The 11,721-nt window shown below is 31.0% G+C and overlaps 1 protein-coding gene across 2 annotated transcripts in view; it reads right to left on the bottom strand.

Annotated features, from left to right (window-relative positions):
- LOC109596474 (mitogen-activated protein kinase kinase kinase 9) overlaps positions 1-11,721 on the bottom strand; it is a 34,290-nt gene that overhangs the window by 3,270 nt on the left and 19,299 nt on the right. Inside the window, exons 4-11 of one of the 2 annotated variants that reach the window (XM_020012026.2) lie at positions 10,472-10,801; positions 5,438-5,613; positions 5,226-5,246; positions 4,402-4,558; positions 4,186-4,335; positions 2,847-3,014; positions 483-581; positions 76-214 (exon numbers count right to left, since the gene is read on the bottom strand). In XM_020012026.2, the coding sequence (XP_019867585.1) occupies positions 76-214; positions 483-581; positions 2,847-3,014; positions 4,186-4,335; positions 4,402-4,558; positions 5,226-5,246; positions 5,438-5,613; positions 10,472-10,801 (1,240 nt within the window). The remainder of the gene's footprint in view (positions 1-75; positions 215-482; positions 582-2,846; positions 3,015-4,185; positions 4,336-4,401; positions 4,559-5,225; positions 5,247-5,437; positions 5,614-10,471; positions 10,802-11,721) is intronic. The other variant, XM_020012027.2, reaches the window with a different exon arrangement.

The following is an 11,721-nucleotide window of genomic DNA, read 5'->3' as shown; positions in this document are numbered from 1 at the left end:
ACAAAATAAATCAGTGACTGAAGTGGTTTGCTTTGTTTCATTGGAATTTATTCGCTTTTCTTTTGACAATCTTACCGATTAGGCTGCAATCTAGGATGTAACGGTGAAACATTCGATAATCGAACGTCGTATCCAGATGCTACACCAGCTAACATGGCCGCAATATTATATAGAACTAATTCCACAATGCCCCATTTGGGTTTTATCCGTTGTCCTAAAAATATTTCATTTTATTACAATCAGTAGGAAGACATCAACGTTTATTCCTTTGTGCTTAATGACAATATTTTTATATAAATTTTTGTTTATTTAAATTTTATACCCATTTTTAGATTTACTTATAGGCTAAATAACCAATAGATTAAAAATTTAATTTCATTAAAGGACTCTTTTTTTCTTAATTAAATTCTTATATTTATCTCGTGTTAATTTGTAAAATATTATTTTTTATTTGTTAAAAATATAAAAATTAAGTGTCTTACCGTCAGTACTATATAATGTTGGTATGGGTACGTTGTGCCTTAATGTTCCAGGCATTGGAATGGGACATTCAGGACCCCAATCTTCTGGAGGTGCGTAATCTGTTAAAACCCAAATAAAACTAATGCTCCGTACTTTATAGATATAAAAAAATCGTCATGAACTACATAGAATACAAAACAAAATCAAGCATATTTAGAATTTTGATTTAAGTTAATAATTTTGTTTAGGTTTTTAGTACTTGTTTTATTTTTAATGCATATTTTAGTTCTATATTTAGATTATTACACCGTGGCATTGGTTACAAATATATAGTAGTGTTAGAAAATGGAGAAAGATTTTATTTACATAGCAAAATATCACATCAGTCAAAATTAAGTTTATTAAATTTTTACAAACGTAATTATTTTGTATTTATCTCAACCTGTGTTCAAGAAAAAAAAGCCAATAACCACAGCATAGTTATACGCATCTTTAAAATTTATTCAAGGGGTTTTTTGTAAAATTGACTAATCAATTTTACTTGATTTGAGAATAAAACAACTTTCTTTTCAGAAGGATTGCCACTGATCTGATTTAATGATGAATTATTTATGGTAGTTAAAGCTACAGCATAAAGTTGTTAAATCCTCTGTTAGGATTAGGGACATATTTCGTGCTATAACCCAAAGGGGACATGCTAGTGTTCATAAATAAAATACAGCAATAATCAAACATCATTGCAATGTTTATTGAAAATAATAATACATAAAAGTAGACCATCACCAAATAAAGAAAACTGCTTTGGGCACAATTCATATTCACATGTAGCTTACGAATTGTGTCCAGAGAAGCAATAAACAAAAAATCAGCACTAACACAATACATCTAAAAAAAAGAACCTAACTACAAAAAATAAAAAACAAACAATAATTTTACAATATTTAAAATCTACTATGGAGAAAAAGCTGAAAAAAAAAATTTAAAACAATTTCGAATTAAATAAAAACATGCTATTGTGCTTATGCTACAATTTTTAAATGATTTTACCCACAAAACTTACATATAATGTTCGGCAGACTTTCCTGAGATATGCCTTATTTTCAAATAAAATTTCTTAAACATTTTATTGAATAGATTTGTTCAAGACGCATTGTAATGTTCAACTTCGCATTACGAAATGCGTTTCGACAATAAAACTTAACTAAGTAACCACGATTACTAAAATCACATTAAAAATACTTCCACACTTTATATAAAATATTTAAATTTAGCTTACTCAAATTGGTTCTTAAATTTAATAAAATACCACTCTTGCACTTATGTTATAAATATATTAACTACTAAGTTGAAAATAAACCAATTTGATGAAATATATCACGAAATTGAAACTGATAAGAATTGAAAGATGTTTTTTTTATTTTAATTATTTTACCTTAATTAAATCTTATTTCACAGCTATGCTTAAAGTCTCGGAACTAGAAATAATCTGTCTTTTAGGTGAAATGAAGTCAAAAATACGTTTTATGGTAAGAAAACTATTATATTTTGTGCAATATATTAAATTAAAATAGTTTAAAATAATGTGTCTTCCATTGTTGAAGTGCAAGGCTTATGTAGATTTTATTCAACGAAAAGTATATAAATAGCTTATTTTGTAAGTACAAAATACTAATTAACTACAACATTACGATTTATGATTTATAAAATTAAATTAATTATAATTAAATTATGAAATCAAACAAAAACGGTTCATAACCAGAATTTGTAACAGATAAACAAAATAAATAAAACTTCTCACTATCGTCAAATTTGATTTAATAAATAAATTAGTTATTTTTTAATCCATTATCACAACGAATAAATATTAGTTCTTAGAGCTAAACTTTGAAACACTTTAACTAAAAAGTGCAAACTAGCATAATTAGATATAAAAAAAACTATGTCACATTAAAGTAAAAAAGTCAATATATCACTTAATCCTTACTAAGAAAAAGCATTACTTAATTTTTATTCTAATAAACTGTGCACTACGCCAACGGAGACGATTCGAAAAAGTAAGCATCACTTAAGTAATAGCTTTCGATCGTTAATGTAATCATCGTCGTCTTCATCACGCTCATTGACATTCGCATATCTGTGATTCAAATTCACACCCCGCGCTATGACAAATGAATTGGTGGTGAACACGGTGTCGTATTCCGACTCGGCAATGTTACCAAACGACCTACTCAAACGGTTATTCTGCCCCAAACCAGGATTCTGTATTAGAGAAGTATTGTTAATTGGAAAACTATTGTTACGCGACGTTTTGCCAAATCGCTTAATATTGAAGATGTGATGGAAGCCAGTAATTTTGGTAGAGTTTGTTGGAGATGTGTTATTACCTATTTCGTTCTGGGGTCGGGCGAGGGCACTCCTCGTCTTGTCCAAGTTGGGGGCGCTTTTCGACCAGTTGTTGGGAGCTACTGGTCGCAGATTGGTTATCTGCCCCCGTTCCCTTTGATGGCATGTACTAGGTCCCCAGGTTTTGCCCTTTACACCATCCGCTGGTACTGCAATCAAATAACCTACTTGCCCACTGTGTTTTTTTTTGGTTTCTCTTATTCGAGTACTCTATTCCCGACACCTTTCCTCAGTATTCATAAGCATAGCTCAATGTGTGTGTTTTTCTTTTTGGGTTTACTGTTCGTGTGCAAGTGTTAAAGTACTGTTTTATTTGTTGTTATATCAGTTCTAATAATAACACTAGGTAATAAAGTACATATCTCATTAATCCAGAAATGCACCCACCTAAATTTATGTACCGTTTTTATTACTTAAGAAAATAATATATTTTTAGGAATTATGTGTTTATTTTATAATAAAAGAGTGCAACTAATATTCTTCATTACTGGATGATATTAGAACATTTAAGGGGTCCATAAAATATCAAGGATATTTTGGTAAATGATCAATTTTTGTCTATAATTACTTTATTTTTAACCTTTTAACAATTTTTAAATAGATTTGTTAGAAAACAATCGTCTTTTTCTAGAGAAAAAGACAGTTTTTCAAAAATTGACTAAACACAAAAGATTCTTAAGATAATCCAATGAATAACCCATTGAAATTTTATTTTACATTTAGGAAATTCTATTTGAAGGGTTTTTTCAATAAATTTTGTAAACCATGGGACATACGATTTTTCAAAAATCATAAAAGAATAAAAAATCTTAAATAAGTCAAAGAATTTTTACTCCATACTTAGATAACAGTGTATACCAAAATATCCCTGATACGTACACATAAAATTCTGATATAAAATGTTTCTGATGACATATAATCCTAATTTTGTATTCCCAAGTTTTAACGCCAAATTAATGAGATTTATTGATAAGTTACTGACTATTACTAAAAATATAATTAAATAAAAATGTGCTCTATATATACAAAATACAATTTATATTTCATATTACATAGTTTTATTATAAATTTCAAAGTGTAAGCAATTAAAACAAACAAAACAAAATCGTTTACAATAACCATCCTAAGTTCTTAAGCCAAAAATCTAATAAAAACACACACAATGTGACGATTTTCATGCTTATGGAAAACACCATGCTTGTAAATGCTGAAATATGTCAAATCCGAACACAAATAAATTTTTTTCTCAATAGTAAAATTTAAGAAAAAAATTCATATGATATGTATGTTTATGACACAACTAAAAAAACTAATACTTACGTGCTATTGCTCGCAGACGAATAGCTGGGGACCCGGGTGGACTGTTGGGAGTGTGTTGGACAGTTATGGTATGTCGAAAGTCGCTTGGCGAACTGATAGTGGTACCAGGTTCCTTTTTAATCAGCTTCAGTCGGTTTTTCTTAAATATTCCTGCAATAACGGTGTTAATTGTTAACCTTCGAGTCCGCCATTAAAATTCGTTTGTAATCAACATACCTATTCGTTTATTAGGCGTGGGTTTTGGCTGTTGTGCATTGATCATGAAGTGTAATTCGCGATGGAGTAGATCTATTTCACGTGCTTGAAGCTCCTGCTCTTTTTGTCTCAGTTGTTCTTGGGCTCTGCTCAAATCCTCTTCTCTACAGCGCAGTTCCTAAAAAGACGATAAGTTTTAAATGAAATTGGCTATAATCTTTTCCAAACAAAAGAATCAATCTATATTACAGAAAAAAATAAGTAAATTTACACGATTCTTAAGGGCTTTTCAATCTAAACGAGATCTATTTCGACTTAAAAGAAAAAAATACTTTTAATCAGGCAATCAGTAAGAAGAGAAATAAATAAAACGTAACGTAGATAAATAAGGTTTAACGTTAGTTTTTATTAGCCACCCCCAAAATCCATAGAACCAACCTTTCAAATCGATGTTACTCAATTAAACCTGAGGATGTACGCCATCAAAAACATAATAATAGCAGCGCTATCTCTATTTTATGGCGTAACAAATATACCTAATTAAATACACTATATTCATTAACACAATTAAAATCTACGTTCATGCGAATTCGCTTTAGTATTCATTAGAATTAACACAAAATAATAATTAAAACAGATGTCAGAATAAATTGTAACAAAAATAGGTGGTAATTTTTTATCTTCAATGCACTTCATCTAAATTCTACTAATTAACCTCTACCTATAATATAATATTGTAGATAGGCACAAGCACAAAAGCATTACACACTGGCCCTTACGCATGCAAAATACTCCATCACCCGTTATATTGTTGTATTTACTAAAAATAATGGTATAATAGTTACCTCTTCGTATGATCTACAAGCCTGACAAGCAGCGTCAAAGACGAAAAACAATTATTACTTTTGAAACGGATGATTAATTAATATTATATTTTTGAGGGATGATTTAACCTAGCACATAAACAAGTTTTATTTGAACAAATTTATATTTAAGTTTTTTTTTTGTTGGCTTTAGTAAATTCATCCCTTAATTGTTGAATAACAGCCAAACTAACCTTTTCTTTCCTACGTAAATCCAAAAGGACCTCTTCGATCTCCTTCCTCCAGCCGTCTTGCAATTGATGAAAACTTTCGTGCGGTTCTTGGGTAAACGATGAATGCACTATGTTGTCTAGTTTTTCCAGGATTCGTTCAAAAGTTGGTCGCTCATGCGGTTCTGAGTCCCAACAACCTAGAAGTTATTAATCAACGTTAGTTTCTATATATTCAGAATAATATTAGGTATTACGAACTATAATTTTTGTACACATTTATTCTGAAATTAACTTCTTATCAGTTCCTTTGAAATTAGTTTACAATGTGTTTTTCAAACACAGATGATATCGACGAAAATGAATTAATCTGAGACACCTTATCTATTATTCATTCTGAAATTGATTATTTTCATATTGATTAATATAATATTCTAATAAATATTTTTGCTGATCCACTAAATACAGGTTCAGATATGCTCATACCACATTGTTTCTGATGTACAAGTGGATATATACAGGTTAAACTGAATTTATCTTCAATAGCAGGGGAGCTAGATATGGCCAATGGAAATGCATCTTTGGACCATATCCACTGGGCAATGGTAAATTGGGCAAAAGTCTAATGTGTGACCTTTCGTGGTAAAAATCTACGTTTATCCTTGTGTCCTGGACATTGTCAAAAGGGGCTACGCCTGGTAGCTCTTGTACAATTTTTTTAACATTTTTGTTGTGAATGTGCCCCTTTAAGATATTAACAGTATAGCAATAACTAAATGTTTGATGGGTCCAATAATAAAACTTTTAAAATCCGCCAGGATTTATTCGACAAATACGTTAGTTATAGATTCTATCTATCCGTTGAAAAGCAGCGGTAAAGAAGGATCAATCGGTCTCCAGAGGGGCTTTAAAGCTAGTTTGATAGTAAATAAATCTTCTCGTGAACCAGCGAATTTTCCACTAAATTCGTTTTGTTTGCCGAGTGGAAAGCACGTTGATATTAGTTGCCAGACATATTCGTATTTTATATCCTCGGGGAAATAAATAACGGTTGCAAATCATGGTGGGTTGTAAAACCAGATAAATCGTTTTAATAAAAACATCCAATCGATAAGTGCAACTTCTTGTAAGATCGTTCCAACTCGTCATTCTGAAATATCACAAATTTGACTTGTATTTCTTTATATGAGAAACGTATGAGGAGTCAGTTTCGTGGAAAACAATTCGTTCTGATTAACTTAACGTTTTAATCGTGAAGTGTACATAGATTTAAAAAAAATGGCCATGCATTTAGCAATTATCAAAACACTTGACACCGACAAGTCTTCCGATAAATTCATGGGATTTTCCTATAAATTTGTGACGTTTGTTAGTCGAGGCACGTACACATAAATTATTTTCCAAGCGGCGCAATGCAAACGCGTCTCCACTTTGCGGTTTCTTGTAGCTTTACAGGGAAAGCATATGACAGGTGTGTAATAATTTATTACATTTCTAATAAATGATGCTTACAAAAACAGAAGTTAAGTGTAAGTATCCAACTTCTTGTCAGAAGGTGTAGTAATAAAAAATACTATTTTCTTTATGAAAATAGATAATTATTTTTTTATATTCCATGGGGTTCCATTGAAGGAACAAACATATCAATTAACTTTGGGGGCGAAAAAAATACTGTAGTATGAAACTATAATAACCAATTATTTTAAATTGAATATATTAATTCTGCAATATACAGGATGTCCTCATAAGATCTGTACACAATTATTCCATCACTTGTCGAGGTAAAATTGTAAGGTAAGATAAGGCATATCGATCTATTTTCAGCTCGAAAATTGTGATAAATGATGATGTGTATATTGTAGAATTAGAATATTCAATTCCTTCCATTTTTTAATATTTTCTGAATAAAAGGTCATGTTGTTATATCATCTTGTCTATACAGGTTGTTCCAGGTTGACATTGGTTTTGGCTATTACTTCTAGCCAAGATATAGAAAATCTACCTTAACAAAAGAGTCTAGAATTAGATATTAGATATTCACCCTTCATTTTAGTATAAGATAATCCCAAAAAAAATATCTTGAAATTTTGAACTTTTGAATAATTGATTTCTTTCGATAGTTAAAGACAAATTCTTCATTCATTTGAAATAAAAATTTTGAACTTTTTATCGACATTTAAAAAAATTGAACTCTTTCTCTGTTTGATCTGGAAATACTCATAAATAAATCCGTTTGATATATAAATGTAGATAACTTACGTTAACTGATTGTATAATTCTGTTCCATGTGGTATTTCCAAGTAATTTAGTTAGTTTTATCTTAAACTCTTTAAGAAAATAACTGTGATATTTATTATCAATGCATGTAGTTCATCGTTTCCAGGAATTATGTCAAGTTTTCAAGTAACTTGTTTGTTTTACTTAGAAACCCAGAACAATTTTCGAAAATAAACACATATAAGTAGGGAGACTTGATTATAATATATACAATGTTCCCCACAATAATATCTACGAAGTTTTACAAATCTGGAACGACAAATTGTTCAAGGTTTTTGTCGGCGATGAGTTCATAACCTCTTGATGAAAATTTAGAGAAGGATGTAGAACCACAGTTCCTGCGATTATAATATTTAAATATAACCGCTACTTATTTCGTAGGTACAATAATGTAGATAAAAATTATTAAGTATTATATAATTATTAATGTTTCCTTGACTGGGCGACACATTTTTAAATTTTTTGTTTTTACCATTAAATTTTTAATTATTTATATAACAATACACACAAAGAAATATTTCTGTTTTTATCTCATAATTGTTTTTAAAATACAATACAAACAAAATTAAATGTTAATCCATAATTGTACAATTTTGCCTAATGGACCCCAGACTAGCACATTGGATTGAGCTCTTGAGTGCGACCCTGTCTGGAAGACCGTACGTTGCGGTTGTTATTATCATTGCGTACACTCTCACTGTTCATTGTTCTTGGCCATTTTTTATGTTCGGAAAAGGCGCCGCACGCCTTGCATATAAATCGGCCACCTTCCTGACTCTTGACAGATATGGCGGCACAGAAGACTGGGGACCGCAAACGCCGTACACGGGAACAAAGTGAATTTCGATTATTCGTCGTGTGCAAATTATTTTTAACTTAATTTAATTATTCGTATTTATATGAATTACTTGCTGTGTTTTCCGTGTCGTCGTACGCCATTAAATTAAGCATAAATTTGTATATTTTTACATGATTGGGAAACGGACGAAATATATTTCACGTTAATACAATCGGCGAATAAGTCATTGGTGTTGGACGTACAGATAATGTACATCGTAACGATAACGATGTGATCATTGATTGTGGCGCGTCTCCCCCATTCTCTTTTCATGTGATAACCTAGAAATGTTCAAGACTATTTATAAACCGGCTATTTTTAAACCTTGTACGGTACACTTTACAATTTTAAGGCTTTACGGCCTTATACTTAAAGGGATATCTTTGCCATTTGGCATTGATCATTTTACTATAAAAAGTCGGTCAGTGGCGGAACTGGGGGAACAATCAACAACAAATAAAAAATTGTAATATTCAGTGACTTAAAATGAATATTATACTTAAAAAAAAAATTTAACTGCTTCATTGTCCAATAAAATAGTATTTTATATTATTATATTTATAATCCTTAATTTTTGAATTCCTCTGGTTGGAACACCAAAAATAATTTAATACACAGATCACAAATGGGATTTTTTTTGATGCACAAAGTGTCATTTTACTCAATTTCCAGGCGAGAATTGTTCTAGAATCTCTGCTCATATGGAAAGAATCTTAAGTATTCATTCTATAATGTCTCACACGTGTTTAATCAGGGATAAGTCTGGAAACTGGGAAGTCAGCACAAGACAGCGGCATTAGCTTGTTTTAGACACTTCATTCACAGACGCCTGCATTCACACTGCCATTATTAATATCAGGGTATTTCTGTATTTTTGTAGCAAATATTTTCCTTGTTCTAGAAAGAGCCTGGTTATATTTATATGAATTTGACATTCCATTTCATTTATTATCATTGGTTACCAAAAGAGTCAAATATGTTTCGTTCACCAACTTAATTTGATTGTTCATGAGACCATTGAAGCCTTTGGAATCAATGGCGAGTCAGTGGAAGCACCAAACGCTTTCCAAGGAAACCAAAGCATTGATGACACAACACTAGTATCCCAAGGGTCTTACAAGTTCCGTTTTAAACCCTTGGCAAGACAAGAAGAGAGTTAATTATTATTTGGATGATTTGAAAAATGAAATTGACTGCTGATTAGATTAATATGAGAAAGTGAGAAGTGTATATAGAAAATGAGCACTACAAAAAAAACTTTATAAAAACAGCAATAATTGTTTGCTCTAGAACAAAAACAGTCGCTTCAACTGTGGGACATGTGGCAGTTAGAGATGAAACAAATTTGGCAGCAGATATATTGAGAAATGGAAGATGTCCAGAGGGATAAAGATATGATCCAAAGTAATTAACTGACCCAGATAAGCATGGAGAAGGGAATGTTGTGGTTTAATAACGTTTTAGACAATGTGGCACTAGTCCAATGGCATTAATTGAAAGTATAATATGAAGCTTTCTTTTCATATTTACATATTTGCGTATGTACATTGTAGTTGTAAACTAGAAACAAAGTACACCATCTTAAATAAAAGTAACATTTTTTTAATAATAAGCCCGAAAAGTGAATATTTTACATATTTTATAATTTCAAGCTGAATATCATAATTTATACGTTTTATAAAAAGAGTTTTAGATTAATTAGTAATTAAATATTTTATTATCGGTTTCTCAATAATAATCTCATATTCGTGGATAGATATTGTGATATCACGGAGAGACTATGTGACCTCTACTTTTATGCAACGTGTATGAAAGTATATTATTTGTAGTTCTATTCTCGTGGTTTATCACGTTTTCATGGTATTTGTACCCTTCCAACTAATTAATCTTGTCTCTTTTTTTAAATAATAAATGTTAAAATTAACTAATTAACTATAACATACTTTTCATGAGTTCCCTCCATGGTTCGGGACAGGTACTAGGTATGGGAAGCGTCAGCTTATTGACGGCCACCCCGTAGGCAACGGCCAGCGTATCGATACCCTTGTAAGGTATTTCGCCGGTAAGTAGCTCCCACAGCAGCACGCCGTAACTCCACACGTCACTTTTCTTCGAGAACGTCGAGTTCTTGATCACCTCCGGTGCCATCCATGCATAGGTGCCCGCCTGCGACATCCGTGTCGTCTTGTACACCTCCCTGGCGAGGCCGAAGTCGGTGATCTTCAATGTTTTGTACTGGAGATCGTCGTGCTCAATCTCCTCGTAAAGGAGAACTGCAATAAAAATACGTGGTTTACTAAAACGAAGCACAATAAGGGAATACTTTATTAATACGTGTAGTTTGGGAGAAAATATTACGAAACTGGATGTCTAAAACTATTTTTTGTGACATTAGAATTTCTTTGAAATTGTGCAGTTTAAAAAAACAATCAGATTCTTCTAATGAATTTATTTATTTATTTCAATCTTATCCCATCCATCAAATTATCATCCTTGTTAGTGTAATTTAATTAATTACATTTATATGTTTTTTTTTTTATACGTACACACGGCACACACGTATGCATTTATTAGTTTGAAGTTCAAAACCGTGTTTAATGCATTCTATAAATTTGTGTTCGCAGCTGCCCTTTACGTAAAGTAGGTATGTAGCACACACACAAGAATTCAATTTCTCAGTGTCAATAATTCAACCATATTGATCGCTTGGCCATTCAAGGGATGCAGTTTTATATCTGCTCGGGCTATGTGAACATCTACTAAAGGAATTGCTAAGGTTATTTTGCTTAGCAAGAAATGTAATGCTTGTTTTCGTATTTATTTATTTGATCATAAAAAAGGAAAAATGTGTTAGTGTAAGGTTGATAAATTAAACTGAAAAGAAATACGTTATTCAATATAGTTTTCGTTCAAGAGAACAATCGTATAAATGAAAATCAATATCATTTATGTTAGATAGTTTCACATTCGGAATTATTGTTATAAATAACCTAGAATCTCCGCTCCTACGGACAATGTTTTTTCTATGATGTAGTAGCAAATAATTATCTTGCTCTGGAAAAAGAGCTTGATTCCACTGTTTTCAACTTTATCTTCCGTTTCTTTGAAAATTATCATTGTTTTCTAAAACAGTGAAATATGTTTCATTCATTTCATCAAGGAACCATTAAATTCTTTCAAATTAATATCACAT

The sequence above is a fragment of the Aethina tumida genome, chromosome 7, assembly GCF_024364675.1.
Source record: "Aethina tumida isolate Nest 87 chromosome 7, icAetTumi1.1, whole genome shotgun sequence".
NCBI classification, from domain to species: Eukaryota; Metazoa; Arthropoda; class Insecta; order Coleoptera; family Nitidulidae; genus Aethina; species Aethina tumida.
Note: the sequence above shows the minus strand (reverse complement) of the source record. Positions and strands in the feature narration are given on the sequence as shown.